At 39.3% G+C, this 27,718-nt stretch overlaps 1 protein-coding gene across 1 annotated transcript in view; it reads left to right on the top strand.

Annotated features, from left to right (window-relative positions):
• The window catches only part of kif20ba (kinesin family member 20Ba), a 92,726-nt gene that overhangs the window by 47,878 nt on the left and 17,130 nt on the right, over positions 1-27,718 (top strand). The window contains exons 21-28 of the mRNA XM_080740061.1: positions 4,424-4,699; positions 12,307-12,411; positions 15,510-16,053; positions 18,518-18,620; positions 19,963-20,172; positions 21,936-22,074; positions 22,606-22,728; positions 27,077-27,134. Of these exons, the coding sequence (XP_080596187.1) occupies positions 4,424-4,699; positions 12,307-12,411; positions 15,510-16,053; positions 18,518-18,620; positions 19,963-20,172; positions 21,936-22,074; positions 22,606-22,728; positions 27,077-27,134 (1,558 nt within the window). The remainder of the gene's footprint in view (positions 1-4,423; positions 4,700-12,306; positions 12,412-15,509; positions 16,054-18,517; positions 18,621-19,962; positions 20,173-21,935; positions 22,075-22,605; positions 22,729-27,076; positions 27,135-27,718) is intronic.

Below are 27,718 nucleotides of genomic sequence, written 5' to 3'. Positions count from 1 at the left end.
AGACTAGCAACAGAATACAACAGAACTTCAGAAGATACTTCGGTAGCACTTTACAATAATGACCTGTTATAAATCATTTATAAACATTTATAAGCAGTTTGTAGATGAGTAATAAACATGAACAAACTGTTTATTGACATTTGTAAATGTTTACCTAAACATGTATAACTGTTTTAAACATCATTTACATGTTATTAGTAAGGTATTAGTAAGTAGTAAACTAATCATGAATAAGCCATTTATACAAATTCATAAATGATTAATAAATCATTTGTAACTAAAATTATGCGTTATTTATATGCTATTTGTAGATAAGTAACTAATCATTTACAAGCTATCTATATACCTTGTAAAACATTCCTAATATATCCATAAATCATTAGTAGATGTTATCAAGAGCCCTAATGTAAAGTAAGGACTAGGTCACAAGTTACTATGAAAACCTCCACCGGCTGTCTGTCAGTCCCTCTGTCAGTCTGTCCGTCACGTCACACTTTTGGTCATACTCTAATCTCCGGCACTGTTGCCCCTATCCATGCCAAACTTTGCACACACACTCCTTGGCTGTCTGTTAATGTGGCCTCCGAGTTTATTCATGGCTAACATATGCTTTGTAAAACATTCCTTAAATATCTATAAATCACCAGTAGATGTTATCAAGAGCCCTAATGTAAAGTGAAGACTATTCATTATTTACCAGTAAGACTCCCTAATAGGGAGATAAGCGACCGTCACATCGCATACACAAACTTTAGAAGGCAGTCGTAGCCAATCAGGAGGGAATATGGGAAATGGGACAGATCCATGTTGATGACATGACTTTAGCTTTGCGTGATTTTAGGCCCAAATCTGTAGGAGCAGTGTCCAAAAATGTGTTTGAAAAAATCTGCCTGATGGTGATGCTAAATGGGACAGATCCATGTTGATGACATGACTGTATACATACTGTGTTCCGCTTTGTGTGATTTTAGGGAAAAATCTGTAGGAGCAGTGTCCACAAATGTGTTTTGCTAAAATCGCCCTGATGTTGGCGATAAATGGGACAGATCCATGTTGATGACATGACTCTAGACATACTGTGTACCACTTTGCGTGATTTTAGGGCAATATTTATAGGAGCAGTGTCCAAAAATGTGTGTTGCAAGAATCGGCCTCATCGTGGCGCTAGAAGAGGGCCATGTGAGAAATGAGGGGTGGAGGTTGTGGTTTGGCAGTCAACTGTCTGTTAATGTGGCTTCAATGTTTGTTCATGTTTAACAGACATTCGTAACTAATGAATAGTCTTCACTTTACATTAGGGCTCTTGATAACATCTACTGGTGATTTATAGATATTTAAGGAATGTTTTACAAAGCATATGTTAACCATGAACAAACAAGGAGGCCACATTAACAGACAGCCAAGGAGTGTGTGTGCAAAGTTTGGCATGGATAGGGGCAACGGTGCCGGAGATGTGGCCAAAAGTGTGACGTGACGTGACGTGACGTAATGTGACAGACATACTGACGGAGGGACTGACAGACAGCCGGTGGAGGTTTTCATAGTAACTTGCAACCTATAGTCGTCACTTTACATTAGGGCTCTTGATAACATCTACTAATGATTTATAGATATATTAGGAATGTTTTACAAGGTATATAGATAGCTTGTAAATGATTAGTTAATTATCTAAAAATAGCATATGAATGATGCATAATTTTAGTTACACATTTTTTATAAATCATTTACAAATGTATATAAATGGTTTATTCATGATTAGTTTACTACTTACTAATACCTTACTAATAACATGTAAATGATGTTTAAAACAGTTATAAATGTTTAGGTAAACATTTGTTCACAGTTTGTTCATGTTTATTACTCATCTACAAACTGCTTATAAATGTTTATAAATGATTTATAACAGGTCATTATTGTAAAGTGCTACCAGTGAAAAAAAGAGTATCAAGTACGTATATAAGTACCTTTTACCAATAGAGGGTTTAAGTGGTACTGGATGTGCAGCTCTGCAAATAAAAGGTGAATTGATCTTTTGAGGAGCCCGCATGCAGGCGATCGGCCCAAAGGGAGAAAGTTAAATTCAACACTTCCATTTCTCATGCAACTTCAGTCTGTGTTCACTTGTGTCGCATGTCTTATTTTTAACTCCAGTTTATGAAGCATTTATTTGGTTCAATGTTGTTTTGAGTTCTCCCCAATAACGTGATTTTATTTGGTTTTCCATAGAATTGAGGGAACGCAAATGTGCATTTAATCAACAAGCGTGCTTTTAATGGAATTTACGAAGTGCAGCTTAAAACACCAGGCTGTATTTAATGCTGCACGTTGTAAACATAACAGACATTATTAATGTTATTAGAAGCGGCTGTGTTTTAGACACACTAACAGGCCAGTGGTCAGCCTTGCATGGTTTTAGTGTATTGTTGCTACCGGATAGAAAGCAAGCTTATCTCCATTGGACTTGTACCCTACTACTGGATCACACTACTGTCACACAGAAGTAGTTCATCTGCAAGCTCGTTTTTAGATTGTAGATCAGGGGTCTTCAATGTTTTCAGGCCAAGGACCCCTTAGTTGAGAGCAGGGACCCCCACAACCTGTTCATAGATTCCATATAGTTTCATTGTTTGAGAGCACAATCATCCGTGTATTTTGGATTCATGTCAATTTGTGTTTTCAGATACTTAAACCACTTGAACCGTCAGCACTTAATAAACTTGACCTTTCACTCTGTACTTAGTCTGCTTAAAATATATTTTCTCACAACGCCTCGCAGCGCAAGGCGTTGTGAGCTTGTATATCTGCTATTTGTGGCTAAAGTTCCCAGCATATGGACACTAGGGTTCAAGTGGTTAATATAAAAAAGGAGAAAAAAAAACTACTTCATATCATTCAAAGATTTGGAGGACCCCCTGTAGTAACTCTGAGGTCCAGGACCCCCTGTTGTAGATCCATTACTTTGGCTATAAAAGAAAAAAGGAAAATATTGGACCTGATATAAGCAAAATCCCTGTACTGAAAAAACCCTCAGAATTCACTGCTTTAACTCTTTTTAACAAGAAACCTTTTTGTTTTGCCTTCACTTATTGTGTGTCTCTGCACTGTTGTGTTGTGTTGGTTGTGTTGTGTTGTGTTGTGTTGGTTGTATTGAGTTCTGTTGCTGTGTTGACATGGTGGTGAGATACTTGTGTTGCACTGGCTAGCATTGACTGTTATGAACACTGTTGTTTGGCGCTGCATTGACAAGTTGTGCATTTAATTATTGCCATTTGTGTTTGACGTGACACTTATGAGCCTTGGATGTTTCTTGGACACTTTATGTATATATTCTTCTTTTATTGTGACAGCTTTTTGACAATTTATGTTAATATTCTTTTTTTTATTGTTCCTTGATTTTTTTTTTACTGTACACAAAGTACTTTATTCTTACTTAGTAACTTGTATCCTTAAAGGGCCTACACCATGCTTTTAAAACTATATTTTTTGTATAAACATATGCTCAAAATTGAGTCTTAGACAGGTTTTAACCCTCAACAAACACTCTGACCATTCTTTTTGTTTGTTCTAGCTCTACTATAATGAGGCTCTCCAGCTGCAATACCAAAACGGCCTCTGTTTGCTCAGGGGCGCACCCCTCCCCCCTCCCCTCCTCTTCACTCCTCCCCGGACCCCACGTTGACAACAAATAATGTTAATATTGGGCCAATACAAAAATAGGATAATGTTGCAGCTCTGATTATAGCCTACTGTAATACTGTCAAATGACACAGGGCGACCGTTGCTAGACCAGACATTACAGAAAGTTAACCCCACCTGCATTGTATTTATGTATAAAAAAAAGTACAAAAAAAAAATGTTTTGAAAAAAAATGTTTGAGAAAAAAAAGAAGTTTTTTGAAAAAAAAATGTTTGAGAAAAAAAAGAAAAGTTTTTTGAAAAAAAAGTTTTTTGAAAAAAAAGTTTTTTGAAAAAAAAAAAGTTTTGAAAAAAAAATGTTTTGAAAAAAGATTTTTGGAAAAAAAATGTTTTGAATTTTTTTTTTTTTTAATGTTTTGAAAAAAGACTTGGAAAAAAGAAAATTGAAAAACATTTTTTTTTACTCTGAAAAAAAAAAAACGGGAATCCGTGTGACGTCACACGGATCAACTCTCAGAACAGCACTGTTCTGAGAACCCGTGGAAAGCTTTTCATCTCTGTCTTCCCAAAACCAGAGAATGACACAATGTTCAGAAATAGGACTTTCTGAGGATAGAAGGTGCCAGTGGGACCCCAAAAAAAGGTTTTAAAATAGAAAAAGTGAAAATTCATGGTGTAGGTCCTTTAAACTGCTGTGCAACTGATTTTCCCCTGTGGGATAATAAAGGTATCTATCTATCTGTCTGTCTATCTCTCTATCTCTATCTCTATCTCTCGCTCTCAATCAGGAGGTGCTGGCAGCCTTGCAGGAGGAGAGGAGGGCCAGGGAGGAGGAGAGGAGGGCCAGGGAGGAACTGCTGGCTGCTCTGCAGTACCAGACCACCACCAAGGAGGAGGCCATGGCCTCTCTGGAGCAGGAGAGGAGAGCTAAGGAGGAGGAGAGGAGAGCTAAAGAGGAGGTGCTGGCCTCCTTGGAGCAGGAGAGGAGAGCTAAAGAGGAGGCCCTTGCAGCCCTGGTGAAGGAGAAGGAGCTGCGTGTCAGTCTAGAGGCAGCTCACACAGATGTAAGTCATTTAGATACAGTGTTTCTAGCTGTGTGTCAGTCTAGAGGCAGCTCACACAGAGGTAAGTCATTCAGATACAGTGTTTCTAGCTGTATGTCAGTCTAGAGGCAGCTCACACAAAGGTAAGTCATTTAGATACAGTGTTTCTATAGCTGTATGTCAGTCTAGAGGCAGCTCACACAGAGGTAAGTCATTCAGATACAGTGTTTCTAGCTGTATGTCAGTCTAGAGGCAGCTCACACAGAGGTGAGTCATTCAGATACAGTGTTTCTAGCTGTATGTCAGTCTAGAGGCAGCTCACACAGAGGTGAGTCATTCAGATACAGTGTTTCTAGCTGTATGTCAGTCTAGAGGCAGCTCACACAGAGGTAAGTCATTTAGATACAGTGTTTCTAGCTGTATGTCAGTCTAGAGGCAGCTCACACAGAGGTGAGTCATTCAGATACAGTGTTTCTAGCTGTATGTCAGTCTAGAGGCAGCTCACACAAAGGTAAGTCATTTAGATACAGTGTTTCTATAGCTGTATGTCAGTCTAGAGGCAGCTCACACAGAGGTAAGTCATTCAGATACAGTGTTTCTAGCTGTGTCAGTCTAGAGGCAGCTCACACAAAGGTAAGTCATTCAGATACAGTGTTTCTAGCTGTGTGTCAGTCTAGAGGCAGCTCACACAGAGGTAACTCATTTAGATACAGTGTTTCTAGCTGTGTGTCAGTCTAGAGGCAGCTCACACAGAGGTGAGTCATTCAGATACAGTGTTTCTAGCTGTATGTCAGTCTAGAGGCAGCTCACACAGAGGTAAGTCATTTAGATACAGTGTTTCTAGCTGTATGTCAGTCTAGAGGCAGCTCACACAGAGGTAAGTCATTCAGATACAGTGTTTCTAGCTGTGTGTCAGTCTAGAGGCAGCTCACACAGAGGTAAGTCATTTAGATACAGTGTTTCTAGCTGTATGTCAGTCTAGAGGCAGCTCACACAGAGGTAAGTCATTTAGATACAGTGTTTCTAGCTGTATGTCAGTCTAGAGGCAGCTCACACAGAGGTAAGTCATTTAGATACAGTGTTTCTAGCTGTATGTCAGTCTAGAGGCAGCTCACACAGAGGTAAGTCATTTAGATACAGTGTTTCTAGCTGTGTGTCAGTCTAGAGGCAGCTCACACAGAGGTAAGTCATTTAGATACAGTGTTTCTAGCTGTGTGTCAGTCTAGAGGCAGCTCACACAGAGGTAAGTCATTCAGATACAGTGTTTCTAGCTGTGTGTCAGTCTAGAGGCAGCTCACACAGAGGTAACTCATTTAGATACGTATCTCATACTGCAGTGTTTCTCAACCACGGTGCCTGGGGACCTTTGATGTGCCCTTTGAAATGGGAACAGGGGAAGTCACAGGAGAGTGTTTTCTGCTGGTGTTTCAGTCAGAGTGTATCAAAGGGTGCGTTCGGAAATGCGCACTGGGTGTGTGCTCAGTGTAGTGAGTGCCTAAACCTAATCCTAACCCTAACCTCAGTAAAACTATGCCTAAACCTAACCCTAACCCTAACCAGACCCGGTGCGCATTTCCGAACGCACCCTTTGATACACTCGGACTGAAACACCTGCAGAAAACACTCTCCCAGGAAGTCACAATTTAAAGAGGTGGTGCCATGATTATTTCCCCCCCCCCCTCTAGAACATGATTATCAGGTATTATGATTATACTAGGAGGAAGAATTCTTTTCCAAAAAAGTGTACAGAAAGAGTTAAAATTGGGTTTTTATGTGGCCACACCCACCAGTTCATTGGTATGCATGGTTGTCATGGTGGGTGGTGACCCAGCTGAAGTTAGGGTGAATGGTAAAAGGGGAGGGGTTGATTCTATGATGTAATAAGTATCTGTGTTTTTGGACCAGCACTTTTGACCCACAAGGTGGCAGCCTGCAGCTAAAACCCAAATAGAAAGGGAATACATAATGAAGCGAGTGGTTACCTCGGCTGCGCCTCGTGTCTCCCTACGCCTCTCAGCTGGTTTCAGCCTAACGTTTATATTGGTTATGTTAAACCTTTTGTTATTCTCATTATTCTCATTTGTTATTCAAATAAAAGTGACTTATTGAGAAACAAGTGTTTTTCTTTATAAATCAAGACAATAGCCGCTTTCCAATCCGAGGGATTCACACTTTGAAGTGCGCATTTCAAGGGCTATGACGTCACTGGGCCGCGCCAAATAGCAGATCTAAAAGCTCACAATGCGTCGCAATGCAACGCATTGTGAGCTTGTGACGTCATAGCCCTTGAAATGCGCACTTCAAAGTGTGAATCCCTCGGATTGGAAAGCGGCTACTGGCCTAAATGAATACTCATATACTGTAGCTCTGTGCTGAGAATCGGATCAAATTGTGACCATAGAATCGTGTCGCTGATAAATATTGGACCTTGATGTGAAAAGGGTTGAAAAAAATAAATAAACACTGGTCTAAATGTGTACCACCAGGTGGCGTTGAGAGCACAGCAGACCTCTGGACGGCTGCAAACCCAAGGCTACGACAAAGACTCCCAGATCCTCTCCTTGAGCCAGGAAGTGGCTCGCCTCCAGCAGGAAGTGGAGAGCCTCAGACAGGAAGTGGAGAGCCTCAGACAGGAAGTGCAGGCCAGCAGAGCGGAGCGAGAGACTCTGAGAGAGAAGAACAGAGCTCTGAGTCAGGAGACGGACAGGAAGACACAGGTGATACTAATAGTAGACTTATTGATTGATATTGGTATACAGATTAGTATTAGTCCACGGGCCATACGAGATGTCGCTCTCGGAAAGGTGGCAAAGATTATCATGCATTTTTGAAAAGCTCTATATCTGTAGATTATAATTTGGTATGATAACCCTTTCTGAGACACAGCTAAATTGGTGTTATCAGCCGCTAGAGTTGGTGTCCTATTAACACATCTGGTGCCAACCCCGAGTTTCCCGAGTTTGTATTGGTAAAAGTTCTGTGCCAACCCCGAGTTTCCTGAGTTTGGGCCGTTTTTGAAAAACTTTTTTTTTTTTTTTTTTTTTTTCGTTTTTTCAATTTTTTTTTCCAATTTTTTTTTGACCTCCAGAAATGTGTTAAGCATGATCGCGATCGCGAAATTGCATGTTTAACCCCCATACCAACCCATTCTTTCAAACATGGCAGCCATGTTTGTTTACATCTGAAGAAAACATAATGGCTCATAAATCATGAATGCCTGAACGGATTTCCAAGCGGATTTTTTTGTTTGAAAGCTGTGAACAGCCTGCACACACGTGGTGCATCATCTAGGCATGGGCGTGCACTTTTTACACAATTGCACAATTACATGGAAGTCTATGGTAACCATGGCAACGCGGGACATTGGCCGGAAAAAATCATTGCAACATAAGTGTTAAAGGGGAAGACCACCCATTTTCAATATTGAACTATGTCATTAAGAGGAGTTGTGTGGAAATTTAAAAAAAAAAGTTCCCCCTCTTCTGTGTTGCCTGGAACTGGAGGATTGATTTTGGGGTTTGTATTGTAAAGTACAACTTGATGACATCACACATTGTACTTTACAATACAAACCCCAAAATCAATCCTCCAGTTCTCCTCTAAGGTATATTAATGACATAGTTCAATATTGAACATGGGTGGTCTTCCCCTTTAACAAAACATTACAGGAATAAAAAGCAAAAAACAAATCTGCTGTAAGTAGCATATGAGGGGTCAAACTAGGGGTTTTTCATGATTCTGAATCCATTGCAAGCATCTGTTTTGCACGAAAAACATTCATTGGGCTAAAAACGGCCCAACAAGACTATGGTTTAGTGATGAAAAGTGATGAGTCAGCACTTTTCACACTTTTGTGGGGGCCGTTTTAGCCCAAGGAATGTTTTTTTTTTTGTGCAAAACATGCTTGCAATGATTTCAGAATCATGGAAAAACCCCTAGTTTGACCCCTCACATACTACTTAAAGCATATCTATTTTGGCGTGTTTTATCCTGTATAGTTAATTTAATGGGACCCCAAATTTGAGCAGCTGTAACTGATTCTCCTAAGGAAAGTGAATTTCAGTCTTTGTGAGATGTGTTACTAGACACCTTTACAAACACATTGGTGAAGAAATGTTTTGATAAGGAATTTATTCCAGGACTTTTTAACAGTTTGGCTGCTCTCGGTAGCCAAACACGTTCACAGACGAGATAAGGTTTCCATGGTAACCCGCATCTCAGACGCTTGCTACGGGTGCTGGTGAAAGAAAAAACTGCATACGTCATGACGCAACGCAGCCAGAAGCAACCGAGAGCGGCCATTATCCATTGACTCCTATTCTATACTGAAACATAAAAACGGCTTTATCTCGAAATAAGGTGCAAATAACGCCGAGGAGGCCGAGATCAGCTTGTCTTCACGGCGACACTATGCCGTGATGGTCGGCCCCGGTTAGGATTTTAGTTTTCGCGACCGTTTGTAAACAAACAGATCTCCTTCCTGGATCGTCAGTGTACACCCACGTGCACACGCACGGAGCTTCCGGGGCTCTTCAAAATAAAGCGTAAGTGAATGGTGGCGTCCTGAGTGTTAAGGTATTCCCTTCCTAGCAGTACAGCGTCAGAGTTCTGTCTGTCTGTGAAAGCTCCTTGTGCAGGAGACCACCAGGGCTCAGGGAATAGGGCTGAACCTGTGATGTCATAGCCTGGATCCAGCCTGTTTGCTCCGTTCCACATTTTGTATTGTCTCTACGCATCACAGTCTGGAAAGGAGCCTATCTCCAAGGGGGGGTGGGACATAGAACCGGGATCCACACATCCGTGGCTTCCGATTGGTCTTTGGTGATGTCTGTCAAACACACCAGCGTGCTGAGTGTGTCGTCATACCAATGCGCCGCTAATGCTAGAAGCAGCAGAGTGAAACATGGATAACAACATTGATGTTGCGATCGAAAAAGCTATTTTAAAGACTAAAACGGTAACAGGAATAACGTCACTAAAAGCAGAGCAGTATTCTACCTTGAAAGCTTTTATCGGAGGTGGCGATGACAGTAATAGGTTGTCGTTGATATATTGATAGTGTGGTGTAGTTGTGGATTGGACTTTTTAATTCGTTTGTATCGCGATGCGGTCGCTATTCTGCATCGATGCGGTGACGTGACATAATCGACTATAGCCTACGTTTGTTGATTTTCCTCAATGCGATAGTTATCCTACATGCTAACGCTATTAGCTCTGGTCCATAGCGTTAGACCGTTAGTGGAGAACTCCACTGTCTAACGCGCTATGGACCAGAGCAGAGCTAACGCTAAATCAACGCTATCATGCCGTTCCATCTGCCTCTTATTAGACAGAACAGAGATTTCTCGCATTTATTTTAAGATGAGGCAGAGAGAGGGTGAGAGAAAAATGAGGCAGAGTCACAGACAGTTCTCAAAGCGGAGAATACAACAATCATCTGTGGTTTTACAACACTGTTTCCCAAGCACTGGGTTGGGACCCATTTATGGGTCGCTAAAAAATGTTTATGGGTCCCTTAATGTTTGGTTTCCTACATTTAGTTTTGTATCATTTAAAAACATTCAAAAAACATTCTCCCCCAAAAAAGAATAACATTTAATGATTTAAAATAAAGAAAAGTTATTTTTTCCTTCTAATTTCATGAATAAATAAAATAAAAATCACAAGAAATTATCTTAGAAAACACTGGCCTATTTAAGAAGTAAGATAGAAAATAGCCGATCTACAAGCTCACAGCGTGCATTGTGTCTCTGTCTATGCCTGTCTATTAAAGACAAGTCCCTAAATATTATAGGTTATTCCTATAACTATATCTGTAGGCTATATTATATTTATAATTTTCTTCATTATATCTAGATGGAACAATCGGTAGGCAACAAGTCCACTTTTGCTGCATGTTGTATATGAGTAAGTCACTGTTTTACCTAGTTAGAATTGTGCAAATTCACCCTACCGACCCAAAAAAGGTCCAAAATTTCGCCGGTTGTCACCTTTTTCACCTTGGGGCTGTTTGCATGTCTGCTACTTGATCTACAGACTCACAAGGTGTCGCATCACGAGTTTGTAGGTCTGCTATTTTCACTATTTTTCATACATTTGAAAAATGTGGGTACCTCTGCTCTTATGTTATAAGTTAATTTTCAGCTCTCACTGAAATGAAAAGGTTGCCAAGGTTAGAATAATAATTGTAAATACTAATACAATTCTGGGGAACTGCAAGTGTGGTTCCACCTACGTGAATCACACAGAATCAGTCTTTCAAATGTAACACATACTGTATATTACATATTGAGATCTCATGTGAAGCAAGGCAAGAATGTGTGAAGCATGACCATAAGTTTAACAAAAAGCAGATTCACAAAATAATCTCTGACAGTAAAATAGTGCATTGCTCTATGTCAGGGGTCTTCAACGTTTTCAGGCCAAGGACCTCTTAGTTGAGAGAGAGATGAAGATGGTTTTTTGTACTACTAACTCTGACATATCAAAGTGTTTCGTTTCGTTTACAATAGGGTTTGTTTTACTATAAAGTCTCGACACGAGTCTCGAAACAGCGATGCCATTTTGTCAACAGAGAAAAGCATGGCTAGAGTGGCGCTGGCTGATGCCGCTGATCACGTGGCTACGATAACCCTACTCTGATTCGTTGGAACAACATCCAATCAGCAACGACGCCGCCTACGTCACAACTTACTTCCTGAAATACGAGTCAACTGACTATTTTCCAGACTGTGATGCGTAGAGACGATACAAAATGTGGAACGGAGCAAACAGGCTGGATCCAGGCTAGTGATGTCATAGGGTTGAACCTGTGATGTCATAGGGTTGAACCTGTGATGTCATAGGGTTGAACCTGTGATGTCATAGGGTTGAACCTGTGATGTCATGCCGTAATAAATTTCGGCCCACAAAATTGAAAAGTGATGTGTCATCACAGTTTTGTGAGGCCGTTTTTAGCCCGAGGAATGTTAAGTGCTTGCAATGGATTCAGAATCATGAAGAATCCCTAGTTTGACCCCTCACATGCTACTTAAAGCAGGTTTATTTTTTGTATCCTTTTCCTGTATAGTGGAGTCAATGGGACAGTGAATATACAAATGTCCATAACTTTTTTTTCGTGATGTTTCCGGCAGAGCAGGCCTCTCATTCTGTGGACCTTAATGACCAACCTACTGTAATAGATAAAACAGAAATAAAAAGTATGGCATGACATCACAGGTCATCTCGCATTTTGGGTGATTGGGTCCCCGGCTATGAAGAGAACTGACTGACTGACTAATCACATGGCAGGTGTGGGGAATGAGCCAAATGCAGATTAGACAGGTGTTGAACCAGGGAGGCTCATTGTGCTCATACAGAGTCAGGGTGCTGATTCTGTGTCATGTTGGCTCCCTGGAGACTCTCTGCTACACCAGTGATAGTGTTGTCATGTTGTACTGGGAACTCTCTGCTACACCAGAGGGTCCTGGAGGGCCTTCCAAATGGCCAGTTCCCTTCATACAGCATTTCTTACAGTGTTTGGGACACACAGAGTGAAAGTATGTATTGTGTTTTTACGATCCTTGTACACTTCATTACATTTTAAATTATACTAAAGAGTGTACTGCTGTGTTTCTCCTGACACACAGACTCTGGAGCAGGAGTTGTCTCAAGCTAAACAGCAGCTCTCCAAGGTCCAGCTGATCTCAGATCAGCTTCAGGAGAAGAACCAAACACAGCTGGGTCATCTGGAGGTGAGTAAACACTGCAAACGCATCTGTGTCTTGTAACCACTTTAACCATTATTTATTATACTTTGGCTTTTCAAAAACAGTAGATATTCGTGGTGCGCGGCTGGGCTTGAGCGACATCCGAATCCGCCCGCAAAATTCATCTTTGATTGAAGACTTTATTGTCAGTTTGCATAGAAAAAGGTACAGTTTCATGACGGTACAGTTCACTGGTACAAGGTCTACTAAAAGGAGATCCTAGAAAAGACTAAGCTAATATAAAATAAACAGCGCAAAAATATATATCCTTTAAGGCCTTCGGTAGGGCGTTCCACATTTTGGTGGTATAGCAGAAGAACGAGAACATCAACCGCCCATTATCCAACCACATTAAATATGTCATCCGACTTACAGAACCAACTGCAATCTGCATCTTCCATAATGACAAATTATTATTAGAGACGGCGACGCGAGAGAGAGAGTGAGAAATGACACACACAGCTTGCTAGTGAGAAGTTTAACTCGTACCGACGAGTACCGCAAATATGCGCGATGGAGACATAAGAGGTATAACTTTTTAGCACAGTTTGGCAATGTGCAACCAGCGCAAGGCATGATGATGGCTTTGCCACGATTGAGACGCTCTTTCAGAGCTGCTGACTGTCTGAATCCAGGAGAACTCTGGGGGTCCTCCTCACCCGAAACCTTTTTTCTGGTGAATTTTGAGTTTTTCTCAGGCTTGCTTCACTAGCATTGTAAAATGATGGGTGAAATTTCAACTATTAACTCATTGACTGCCAAGGCCCGAGTTTCCCGAGTTATTACAGTAGTCCCAGGCTGCCACAGCCCGAGTTTCCCGAGTTGGAAGCCATTTTGAAAAAAAAAAAAAAATCAAAACATTTTTTTATAAAAAAAATTCTAAAAATGCCTCAAATGTATTAGGCATGATCGCAATTGCGAAATTGCATGTTTAGCCCCATAACAAACACATCTTTCAAAATGTCAAAAATGGCTGTTTTGTCTGAAAGCCGTTAAAAAGTACTACACATATGGTGCATGATCTAGGCATGTGCGTGCACGATCCGTGCACTAAAAATTAATCCGTGCACTAGAAATTTAGGAAGGTGGCAGTGTTTGTTTTGTCTGACTTTGAAGGCTTCTATCTCATGAATCATGAACAGAAGAGGAAGTCCGCACACAAAAAGTAAATGTATATGGTGCATGGGCGTGCACGATCCGTGCACTAAAAATTGATCCGTGCACTAGAAATTTAAGAACGTGGCATCCTGGTACTTGGCGGCCATCTTGAAAAGGGCATTCAATGAGTTAAAAACAAATATATATATATATCAGAGATTGCGTTAGACCGGAAATTGCCGGATTTGACCGATTTATAATGACAAAGACCGGAAAATATAAACCTCATCGGACATAAGGACCGATTGAAAATGACACGGCAGTTCACCGCAAATCTCTCTCTCTCTCTCTCTCTCTCTCTCTCTCTCTCTCTCTCTTTCTCAATGTCTCTCTCTCTCTCTCTCTCTCTCTCCCTCATCACTCTCTCTCACATGCACGTCTGGTTGCGCAAACACACACGGGTTAAGTTACACTTTTTCCTGTTAATAATAACCTGTGTACAGAAATAAGCTGCATTGGGAGGTAAACGGGAGACACTTTATTGTGAAGGTAAGACAGGAAATGATAGTTGTTGCTGGGTAGGCCTAGTTGTCGGTTTGTTATGTTGTCGCTATGCTCTCTATGAGCTGCCTTGGTTTTGGAATATGAGCGCGCAGTTTAAGTTATAGTACATGAATGGACAGTCAAAAATAAGTTGTATTATCAGAACTGTTTAGCCTAAACATTAATTTGCGAACGGGGCGCTGGGGGAGAGAGAAGACAGCAGTCCATTTCAGCGTCATTTTGCAATGCGCACTGTGAACCCATGGGAATTATTGAAGGCACGCAGGACAACTACAACCCATATAAAACAAACTTTATACACTCGATTGAAGTTCTTTATGAGGAGATGTTATGGAAACTGTACAAGATCACCACCAAAGCCTTTTCAACCTTCCCAAAGTTGCATAACAGAGATGCAGGATGATCGTGACCACTCGACCATACTAGTGAGTAGTCTATAATTGATTCCTTTCTGGCCAGATTAATCTATCAACCTATGAAACATTGCGCAGACCCCACTTTCAGACTATTTCTCATTATTCTGTACATTATTATGTGTTGGCCTGAAATATGATGCAGAACAGAAACAACTTGTTATGAAACCATGCAGTATCTGTGCAAACACACAGCCTGCGTGAGTAGTCCAATATAATCAATTTCCTTATGCAAGATGATCGATCATCATCAAAACATACAGCTTCGGAAGCTGTATGTTTTTTGTACAGCCTACTACTCCTTTACATTCAATTAGTTCAGTCCCAACTATACAGCAGGACTTAAACTGTTGTTATTGGCTATGTTTTTGCACCTGATTGTCATCCATGCATTCAAATTATTATGTCCGGTATTTTTATCAGATGTCCGATAAATTTTAATCATGCCGGTCACGATGACCGGCTGTTAAAAATCCTAGCGCAACCTCTGATATATATATATAAAAATTTAAATAGTTTTGATGATTGACGCAATATAAGACCAATTATTTTGTTTAATTAGCTCATAGTAAAAACATTTTATTTTGTTATTCTTTATATATTTAAAGTAATTTGTCACCTCTGCCCTGTGCAATGTTTCTTCACAAAGCCTGCATTATTGATATGATCCATGTTCAATGTTTCTTCACAAAGCCTGCATTATGTATTCATATGATCCATGTTCAATGTTTATTCACTAAGCCTGCATTATGTATTGATATGATCCATGTTCAATGTTTATTCACTAAGCCTGCATTATGTATTGATATGATCCCATGTTCAATGGCAACAACACAGTTGAATCATTAATTGCAATTATTTGAACGGCAATTAATCTGCAATAAAAAATCATCACAACAAACCAAGTGTGTGTGTGTGTGTGTGTGTGTGTGTGTGTGTGTGTGTGTGTGTGTGTGTGTGTGTGTGTGTGTGTGTGTGTGTGTGTGTGTGTGTGTGTGTGTTCTGCAGGAGATCAAAGGTCAACTCCAGACGCGGCAACAGGAAGTTGAAGATCTCTCATCCAGACTGGCACAACAGGAAGTGACATCAGACAGGAATCTAGAGGAGCTGAGACAGAAGCTGAGTGCGCAGCAGGAAGTGGAGCGTCTCAGACAGGAAGTGGAGAGGAGCGCCGCGTCCACAGCGACCCTGGACGACCTCGCCGCGTTGAACTCTGACCTCCGCGCCGAGGCCGAGACCCTGAGGGCAAAGGTCACGGAGCTGGAGAAGGAGCGGGAACAACGGTCGTCTGAAACGAAACGCCAAACGGAAGACGCAGCCGCGGAGAAGGACCAGCTAGCTGCTGCTGTAGCCGCGGAGAAGGACCAGCTAGCTGCTTCTGTAGCCGCGGAGAAGGACCAGCTAGCTGCTTCTGTAGCCGCGGAGAAGGACCAGCTAGCTGCTTCTGTAGCCGCGGAGAAGGACCAGCTAGCTGCTTCTGTAGCCGCGGAGAAGGACCAGCTAGCTGCTTCTGTAGCCGCGGAGAAGGACCAGCTAACTGCTGCTGTACAAGGTGATTATTAGTACTGTAAAAAAATAATCAATTGGCCAATTAATCGCGGTTCGGACCTAGCCGATTATGAATGGATTCTCTGTAAATCTGAGTACAAAATAGAACCAAAGGATCCTTACAGTGAGGGTACGAATGGACCCTAAAGCCCCTATCAGAGTCGGTACCGCGGTGAAGAGCTATCCACTGCGGTGTAGTCTTTTTGAGTCATAAAACTACAACGTTACGTCATTCCTCACAGCGAAGAGCTTTCCACCGCGAGTCGCGACACATCTCTCTGTTTTTACTATTAGACAGATAGGCTCTTCACCCTGTTCACTGATTGGTCAATCTAGACCAGTCAGTCACGGTGAATAGGACTTCACCGTGACTGACTATGATGGCCTCCACTTATTTGCTGACTTGAGGTGGAAAGCTTTCCACCTAAAATTTGCGGGGAATAGCTCTTCACCCTGGACTCTGATAGAGGCTTTACAGGTCTGTAACTCTGACAGTGTACAAATGGAACTAAATAGACCCATTCCATGTGTACACTCTTAATATGATTTCATATACATTTGGGTCCCAGCGATATATATTATACATTCAATTAAATGGTTGTCAGTAGCCTAATGCATTTCAAACTACAGTAGCTTAACATGGTTGAGAATCACTGCTAGCTATGTAATATATTATATTAATATTGTGGACCCATAGTGATTATAAGTTTGCCCTATTCATGCCAAAAAATGTATTAAAACTATACTGTATATTCAGACATCCAGTCATCCCCTCACTGTACAACGAGGTCAGAGCCTAAGTTATGGAGCCACTGAAAAAAAGCCTAAAGCGCTTGTATTGCTGCTTGTCTTTAAATGAGTGTCATAGTAACCAATAACCATAGTAACCAATAACCATAGTAACCAATAACCATTGTCTTTAAATGAGTGTCATAGTAACCAATAACCATAGTAAACAATAACCATAGTAACCGATAACCATAGTAACCGATTATCATAGTAACCAATAACCATAGTAACCAATAACCATAGTAACCAATAACCATATAACCATATTAACCAATAACCATATTAACCAATAACCATATTAACCAATAACCATATTAACCAATAACCATAGTAACCAATAACCATATTAACCAATAACCATATTAACCAATAACCATATTAACCAATAACCATATTAACCAATAACCATAGTAACCAATAACCATAGTAACCAATAACCATAGTAACCAATAACCATATAACCATAGTAACCAATAACCATAGCAACCAATAACCATATAACCATATTAACCAATAACCATAGTAACCAATAACCATATAACCATATTAACCAATAACCATAGTAACCAATAACCATATTAACCAATAACCATAGTAACCAATAACCATAGTAACCAATAACCATATAACCATATTAACCAATAACCATATTAACCAATAACCATAGTAACCAATAACCATATTAACCAATAACCATAGTAACCAATAACCATAGTAACCAATAACCATATAACCATATTAACCAATAACCATATTAACCAATAACCATAGTAACCAATAACCATAGTAACCAATAACCATAGTAACCAATAACCATAGTAACCAATAACCATATAACCATAGTAACCAATAACCATAGTAACCAATAACCATATAACCATAGTAACCAATAACCATAGTAACCAATAACCATAGTAACCAATAACCATACAACCATAGTAACCAATAACCATATTAACCAATAACCATAGTAACCAATAACCATAGTAACCAATAACCATAGTAACCAATAACCATAGTAACCAATAACCATCGTCTTTATATGAGTGTCATAGTAAACAATAACCATAGTAAACAATAACCATATTAACCAATAACCATAGTAAACAATAACCATATTAACCAATAACCATATTAACCAATAACCATAGTAACCAATAACCATAGTAACCAATAACCATTGTCTTTATATGAGTGTCATAGCAAACAATAACCATATTAACCAGTAACCATAGTCAACAATAACCATATAACCATAGTAACCAATAACCATAGTAACCAATAACCATAGTAACCAATAACCATAGTAACCAATAACCATAGTAACCAATAACCATATAACCATAGTAACCAATAACCATATTAACCAATAACCATAGTAACCAATAACCATTGCCATAAGTCATCACAGCCCTTTGTTTATTGATCACACAGTGAGGGGGAAAATAAATCATGTATTAGAATCGTGATGAATCGTGATAATCGATAAATCGCAATTTAATCGAATCGTAGCCCTCCGAATCGTAATCGAATTGAATGGAATCGCCAGGTACCTGAATCGTTACAGCCCTAGTGATTATGGTTTTCAATTTCACTTTGATTGAACCGTTTTCTATAAACTCTCTCTGGAGCGTCTGCTAAATGAATAAACTGAAACATGATAAAACGTGGTCTTCCAGAGATGGAGAGAGCGCTGAGAGACAAGGAGGCTGACGCTGAGAGGAGGCTGGCCCAGACGGAGAAACTCCTGGCCGAGAAGGAGGCACAGATCATCTCCTTAAGGTCTGTACACACCGCCGGCCAATTAGCGTATAATTCGCTTTTTGTTTAAAACCTTATACAGTCAATGGAAGCATCCACACCAAACGTGAATTTTGAAAAAGCGAAAAGGCGCCTGTTTTGTATTCGCCCTTGTGTCGAATACAGCGAACATTTGCTGGTGAACTCCTCTCTCCCTCTGTAACAAAGCAAGCTCACTCTATCCTACTTAAAGAGAGAGAGAGAGAGAGAGAGAGAGCATGGAGCATGGTCGAGGGACCTTCCCTTTGCATTGATGCCGAGGGGAATGCCAATGCATTTCAATGATAAGGGAGCGTTTTTTTGCAGAAATCCTCTGCTGGCATGAAACCGCTTCACTCTCATTGAAATGCATTGGTGGAACGCGGATTCCACTCTCATAGGTACTTTGTTGTGAGGGCACCCTTACTGTGTTAAAGCCTGGTTTATGTGTTTGTTATTGTAGGCTACTTTATATCTGCAAAAAGACTAATGTTTTAAAATAAATCGCTGGATATTAAATACAATAGGATCTGAAATTAGTGGATTAGAAGGAAAGTACTGGAAATTGGACTCAAGTAAAAATACCTACAAACAAGTACAGGCTACTCAAGTAAATGTACTTTTAGTTACTTTACACTGCTACTGCTGCTGCTGCCTGTCTGCGCAATAGAGTCTGTCTACTCTGCCCCCGTAGCTGAGGGGAGGGGGAACGGTGTCTACTCTGCCCCCTGGAGCTGAGGGGAGGGGGAACGGTGTCTACTCTGCCCCCTGGAGCTGAGGGGAGGGGGGACGGTGAACGTGTGTTGTCTCTTCTGTTCTTTTTGAGCGGTGGTTACACCGTCTCCTATACGTGGCCGTGTGTGTATGCGTATGCGTGCGTGTGTGCGTGTCTGTATGTAGCCTGAAGTACCTTTTTTCACCACACATGTTAAGGGAGGGGCGCTGTTGTTCAGGCCAGGCCAGACACACACACACACACACACCCACCCCACACACACAGGCACCCCTCCCCCCCCCCCCCCCCCACGACCACCGCTCAGTTCACACGGGTGTGATTTTTCTTATTTAATAGGCTAACAACCACGGCCAGGTCATCATCACTTGAGGATGTAGTTTCCATTGTTTTATTTGTTACCCCGTCCGTTCTCCTCTCTTCTCCTTTCTTCTCCTTTCTCCTGTGGCTACAGGATATCACCCCCTCGAGTAGTTTTCTAGGCGAATTAAGCGAATATTATACGCATATTCAAGTCGCTTTTTGGTGTGTATGGAAAAAGGCGAATCGCGAATACTTCGCCTTTTTGGTTGTCTTATTGGCGACGCTTGGCTAATTGTCCGGTCTGTACAGAGCTTTACAGAAGGAGAAGGAGCAGCAGATCATCTCCTTACAGAAGGCCCTCCTGGAGGCGCCTCAGCGCGGCGAAGAGGAGCAGAGGCAGGCGGTGAAGGAGGCGCGGGACCGGGAGGTGGAGCGGCGCAGAGAGCTGCTGGCCGTGGCCGAGGAGGCCATCGCTCTGAAGGACCTGGAGCTGAAGAAGAGACAGCAGAACATAGACATGTAAGATTAATTATTATAATAATAATATAGACATGTAAACTATTAATTATTATTATAATAATATAGACATGTAAACTATTAACATTACTTTATTAACCCATTTAGGTCTAGAATTACTGAATGCTTTAACTATTGAAAAATAGCAGATCTAAAAGCTCACAGCGCAGCACTGAGTGCCGCGCTGCAAGCTTGTAGATCTGCTATTTTTAGAAAACTAGACCAGGTCAACCTGGTTGTGCCAGACCCCGGTTCTGCCAACCCCCTGTCTGTCATCATCATTTATGACATCATGCCTTTTGTAGGCATGTCATCATCATGTCATCATCATATATACCCTTTATATAGAAAACCCGGACAGACAGACCGACATTTGCTTATGTAGGCCTACCCATTTCATGGGTCTGGCAAAAATATGAACATTTGTGCAAATCTTTGAATATCTCATTTTTAAAGTGAACATTTGTATATCAAATATTTGCTTCTGGGGGGTCCCTGATACAAAATATTTTGAGACGGGGGTCGGCCGCCAAATACATATAATTCTAGGGGTCCTTGACAGTTTGAGTTTGAGAACCACTGACGTAGAAACGTGTGCGTTTTTCAAAAAAAAAAACAAAAAACAGAAGGATTTAGGAGACACTTATAGAATCGGGTCAAAATTCAAATGTTCGTGATTTTTCAAAAATAGATAATAAATGCGTTAACTATTTTTCAATAGTTAACACATTTAATAATAATACACATACACATAATAAAACAATAGAACGAAGCAAATGGAAACATTTACACATACACATAATAAAACAATAGAACGAAGCAAATGGAAACATTTTAACTCTCACTTTTTCTTTTCTCTAAATACAATCTAAAATATGAAACCTTGTTGTAAAAAAACAAAGTTGTCCTTTAAAGCAGACTTTAATGATATAACCAGCCGCCCTTATATAGGGATGGGACAATATGAAAGTGTCATATCACGATTCTCGTGACAAAAGAAATCGCGATTTACGATTTGTATAGCAATAATCAAAATCCATTATCCTGGGGCGGAACATTTGCCCAAAAATAGAAGATCTACAAGCTCACGGCGCGTCGCAAGCAAAGACATTGGATAGATTGAAAAAAAAAAGACTACCAAGTAAATGTATTAGTACTTTTTGATCAATTATAGAGGGTTTAACTCATTTGCTGCTATGGCCGAGGAGCCCGAAAAAATCCCGTTGTACGGCCCTGCCATGCCCGAGGAACCCGAGAATTAAAAAAAAAAAAAAAAAAAAATTGACCCCAAAAAAATGTAGTTGGCATGATAGCAATCGCGAAATTGCATGTTTAACCCCCATAGCAACCCCATCTTTCAAACATGGCAGCCATCTTTGTTTACATTTTAGGAAAACATAATGGCTGCTATCTCATGAATGCCTGAACGGATTTCCATTCGGATTTTTTTGTTTGAAAGCTGTGAGCAATGTGGACACACTTGGTGCATTATCTAGGCATGGGTGTGCATGATCCGTGCACTATGAATTACATGGAAGTCTATGGAGACCAGGGGCATATGAGAGTACGAAGGTATTGTTAAATGGCAGCAAATGAGTTAAGTGGTACCGGATATGCAGCTCGGCAAATAAAAGCTGAATTGATCCCAGTGTATGACGGAGGACGATATCACGATAAATTAAATCTCCACGATACGATTATCGTGAGTGTTTTTCATGACGATAAACGATAATATCGTGTATCGTCCCGTCCCTATAACCTCTCAGGTTACAGCAGAGCATCAAACAGGAAGCAGACAGAGTGAAAACCCTGACCCTTGACCTCCAGAGGAAGGATGACGTCGTCACGGACCTCCGAGACAAACTGGCCGACTCCAAGAAACAAATCCTGCAGGTGCAGAGAGAGGTAAGTTTCCTAGAAGTGGTAGAAAAGCAATTTACCATTCGAGGGTGTTTCACAACCCTGAAACAGTGGTAAATCAGCCAACAACCCACTCCCTCTCATGGTAAATGGCTTACTTGAATAAGCCCTCCATCCCCTCAGTACCAACATGTCTGACCAAACATCTCCAAAAGGTTAGCGACACCCAAAGCCACAACACCAGAGGGAGCAACACAACCATCCAATTTGATCCGGTCTAGGAGTGGCCTAAACTGGCAACCATGCAGAAGAAGCAGCGTCACTTTGTTTTTTGGTCCCCCTGTTTGTTTCCCCAATCCCTGTTTAAATGCTGGAGTCTTGCCAGTCGCTACGAGTGGGACTAAAAGATGGACACCAAACTTTTAAAAAATTAGCAGAACTACGCTGCATCAAATGAAATCAATGTGAAGATGCATATCGACCTTTTAGATATTAGCGGACTGATTTGGCGTGTTGTCCTAATTAGTGGAGTGATTAATCGTGAGCTTAATTGATTGTTTTGTTTACGTTGCACAGATCTCAGCGATGAGAGAAGAGGAGAGGAACGTGAAACAGCAGCTCTGCAACGCCGAGAAAACCAAGAAACAACTCCAGAACGATCTGTCAGCAAGAGACAGAACCTTACAGCACCTACAATCTGTAAGAATATTATATATAGAACCTTACAGCACCTACAATCTGTAAGAATATTATATATAGAACCTTACAGCACCTACAGTCTGTAAGAATATTATATATAGAACCTTACAGCACCTACAGTCTGTAAGAATATTATATATAGAACCTTACAGCACCTACAGTCTGTAAGAATATTATATATAGAACCTTACAGCACCTACAGTCTAAGAATATTATATATAGAACCATTCAGCACCTACAGTCTGTAAGAATATTATATATAGAACCATTCAGCACCTACAGTCTGTAAGAATATTATATATAGAACCTTACAGCACCTACAGTCTGTAAGAATATTATATATAGAACCTTACAGCACCTACAGTCTGTAAGAATATTATATATAGAACCTTACAGCACCTACAGTCTGTAAGAATATTATATATAGAACCTTACAGCACCTACAGTCTGTAAGAATATTATATATAGAACCATACAGCACCTACAGTTTGTAAGAATATTATATATAGAACCTTACAGCACCTACAGTCTGTAAGAATATTATATATAGAACCTTACAGCACCTACAGTCTGTAAGAATATTATATATAGAACCATTCAGCACCTACAGTCTGTAAGAATATTATATATAGAACCTTACAGCACCTACAGTCTGTAAGAATATTATATATAGAACCTTACAGCACCTACAGTCTGTAAGAATATTATATATAGAACCTTACAGCACCTACAGTCTGTAAGAATATTATATATAGAACCTTACAGCACCTACAGTCTGTAAGAATATTATATATAGAACCTTACAGCACCTACAGTCTGTAAGAATATTATATATAGAACCTTACAGCACCTACAGTCTGTAAGAATATTATATATAGAACCATACAGCACCTACAGTTTGTAAGAATATTATATATAGAACCTTACAGCACCTACAGTCTGTAAGAATATTATATATAGAACCTTACAGCACCTACAGTCTGTAAGAATATTATATATAGAACCATTCAGCACCTACAGTCTGTAAGAATATTATATATAGAACCTTACAGCACCTACAGTCTGTAAGAATATTATATATAGAACCTTACAGCACCTACAGTCTGTAAGAATATTATATATAGAACCTTACAGCACCTACAATCTGTAAGAATATTATATATAGAACCTTACAGCACCTACAGTCTGTAAGAATATTATATATAGAACCATTCAGCACCTACAGTCTGTAAGAATATTATATATAGAACCATTCAGCACCTACAGTCTGTAAGAATATTATATATAGAACCATTCAGCACCTACAGTCTGTAAGAATATTATATATAGAACCATTCAGCACCTACAGTCTGTAAGAATATTATATATAGAACCTTACAGCACCTACAGTCTGTAAGAATATTATATATAGAACCTTACAGCACCTACAGTCTGTAAGAATATTATATATAGAACCTTAGAGCACCTACAGTCTGTAAGAATATTATATATAGAACCATACAGCACCTACAGTTTGTAAGAATATTATATATAGAACCTTACAGCACCTACAGTCTGTAAGAATATTATATATAGAACCTTACAGCACCTACAGTCTGTAAGAATATTATATATAGAACCATTCAGCACCTACAGTCTGTAAGAATATTATATATAGAACCTTACAGCACCTACAGTCTGTAAGAATATTATATATAGAACCTTACAGCACCTACAGTCTGTAAGAATATTATATATAGAACCTTACAGCACCTACAGTCTGTAAGAATATTATATATAGAACCTTACAGCACCTACAGTCTGTAAGAATATTATATATAGAACCTTACAGCACCTACAGTCTGTAAGAATATTATATATAGAACCTTACAGCACCTACAGTCTGTAAGAATATTATATATAGAACCATTCAGCACCTACAGTCTGTAAGAATATTATATATAGAACCTTACAGCACCTACAGTCTGTAAGAATATTATATATAGAACCTTACAGCACCTACAGTCTGTAAGAATATTATATATAGAACCTTACAGCACCTACAGTTTGTAAGAATATTATATATAGAACCATACAGCACCTACAGTTTGTAAGAATATTATATATAGAACCTTACAGCACCTACAGTCTGTAAGAATATTATATATAGAACCTTACAGCACCTACAGTCTGTAAGAATATTATATATAGAACCATTCAGCACCTACAGTCTGTAAGAATATTATATATAGAACCTTACAGCACCTACAGTCTGTAAGAATATTATATATAGAACCTTACAGCACCTACAGTCTGTAAGAATATTATATATAGAACCTTACAGCACCTACAATCTGTAAGAATATTATATATAGAACCTTACAGCACCTACAGTCTGTAAGAATATTATATATAGAACCATACAGCACCTACAGTCTGTAAGAATATTATATATAGAACCTTACAGCACCTACAGTCTGTAAGAATATTATATATAGAACCATTCAGCACCTACAGTCTGTAAGAATATTATATATAGAACCTTACAGCACCTACAGTCTGTAAGAATATTATATATAGAACCATACAGCACCTACAGTCTGTAAGAATATTATATATAGAACCATTCATCTACAGTCTGTAAGAATATTATATATAGAACCATTCATCTACAGTCTGTAAGAATATTATATATAGAACCTTACAGCACCTACAGTCTGTAAGAATATTATATATAGAACCTTACAGCACCTACAGTCTGTAAGAATATTATATATAGAACCTTACAGCACCTACAGTCTGTAAGAATATTATATATAGAACCATACAGCACCTACAGTCTGTAAGAATATTATATATAGAACCATTCATCTACAGTCTGTAAGAATATTATATATAGAACCTTACAGCACCTACAGTCTGTAAGAATATTATATATAGAACCTTACAGCACCTACAGTCTGTAAGAATATTATATATAGAACCATACAGCACCTACAGTCTGTAAGAATATTATATATAGAACCATACAGCACCTACAGTCTGTAAGAATATTATATATAGAACCATTCATCTACAATCTGTAAGAATATTATATATAGAACCATTCATCTACAATCTGTAAGGATATTATATTAATAATATAGAACCATTCATCTACAGTCTGTAAGAATAGTATATTAATAATATAGAACCATTCACCTACAATCTGTAAGAATATTATATATAGAACCATTCATCTACAATCTGTAAGAATATTATATATAGAACCATTCATCTACAATCTGTAAGAATATTATATATATAGAACCATTCATCTACAATCTGTAAGGATATTATATTAATAATATAGAACCATTCATCTACAATCTGTAAGAATATTATATATAGAACCATTCATCTACAATCTGTAAGGATATTATATTAATAATATAGAACCATTCATCTACAGTCTGTAAGAATAGTATATTAATAATATAGAACCATTCATCTACAATCTGTAAGAATATTATATATAGAACCATTCATCTACAATCTGTAAGGATATTATATTAATAATATAGAACCATTCATCTACAGTCTGTAAGAATAGTATATTAATAATATAGAACCATTCATCTACAATCTGTAAGAATATTATATTAACCCATTAACTCACCGAATGCCTGACTTTACATTATTTAATGGGCCTCGATGCCAGCCATTTTGTTTAATTTGGCTAAAGGGCTAACGTGCACGAGCGTGCACGGCCGGGCTATAAACATAGAATGGTTGGGTCGGCGATTTTTTTCTGTCTACATAGCAAAAAAAAGTAAGACAATCCGATAAACGGTTATGGAGATATAGGCCAAAACGTTTATAATGTAATCTGGTGTAAAAGGAAAATAGAGGAAATATGTCATATTTGAAATACGTGCAAAATTGATATGATATCATATTATATCAAGTTTTCGCTCATTTCCTGTATATATACACCTATATAAGTGAACAAAAAATGAAAAAATAAAAAAAAGTTTTTTTTTTCATATTAAAAAAAGACGTTTTAGACGTTTATGGCACTGGGAGCCCTTGTTAAAAAAGACGTTTTAGACATTTTTGGCACTCAGGGAGTTGAACACATTATGACACAATATTTTATGCTTTAAATATTTTAAAAAAATAGCAGATATACAAGCGCGGCACTCATTGCCGCGCTGTGAGCTTGTGTATCTGCTATTTTTCACTGGTTAAAGCATTCAATCATTTCTAGGCCTAAATGGGTTAATCGTCTATGCAGGCTTTTGTGTTTCACCACACAGTGTTTTTTTAAGATGCTTTGATCCAGAGTTTAGATATTTGATCTACAAACCCCTCGTCTCCTCTCCTCCAGAACCAGAGCCAAGCCTCCCAGTCCAAACCCGACAACACACACCTGGAGCTCAGCAACGGTAACACACCTGTGTGTGTGTGTGTGTGTGTGTGCGTGTGCGTGTGCGTGTGCGTGTGCGCGCGCGTACGACATCATGGTGCAGATATCAGCAGTACTGTATTGTTGATGACACAATTTAGTTTTTAGTTTTAGTCGTAGTCTTTTGAATAAAATTCCTTTTAGTTTGTCTAATTTTAGTCACCTTGAATTGTTGAGTTTTGGACTGGTTTTAGTTGACTAAATATCATGATAAATCGGTTGACTAAATCTACAGTTGATTTAGTCGACTAAAATGTATACTGTTTCGCTGTAATGAACTCGTAATATCTGATTTATACTTGGCTGCATGTAAAAGGAACCGATAGATCTGTTTTTTTTTTTCTTTTTTTGCCAAAATGCCATGTCTTAGTTCTACTGGATCTCTTCTTCACTAGTCCCCTCCTCGATATTTATTCTTGTTTTATTTATTTTTCTGATGACATTTTCAGTTTATTTAGTCATAGTTTTTGTCATCATAGTTTAGTGCAGTGTTTCTCAACCACTGTGCCTGGGGACCTTTGGTGTGCCCCTGAGAAGGGTCAAGTGTGCCCCTTGAAACTGCTT

This window comes from Nannobrachium achirus (genome assembly GCF_963921795.1).
Source record: "Nannobrachium achirus genome assembly, chromosome: 13".
Taxonomy (NCBI): domain Eukaryota; kingdom Metazoa; phylum Chordata; class Actinopteri; order Myctophiformes; family Myctophidae; genus Nannobrachium; species Nannobrachium achirus.
This window is presented reverse-complemented; position numbering and strand designations above follow the sequence as displayed.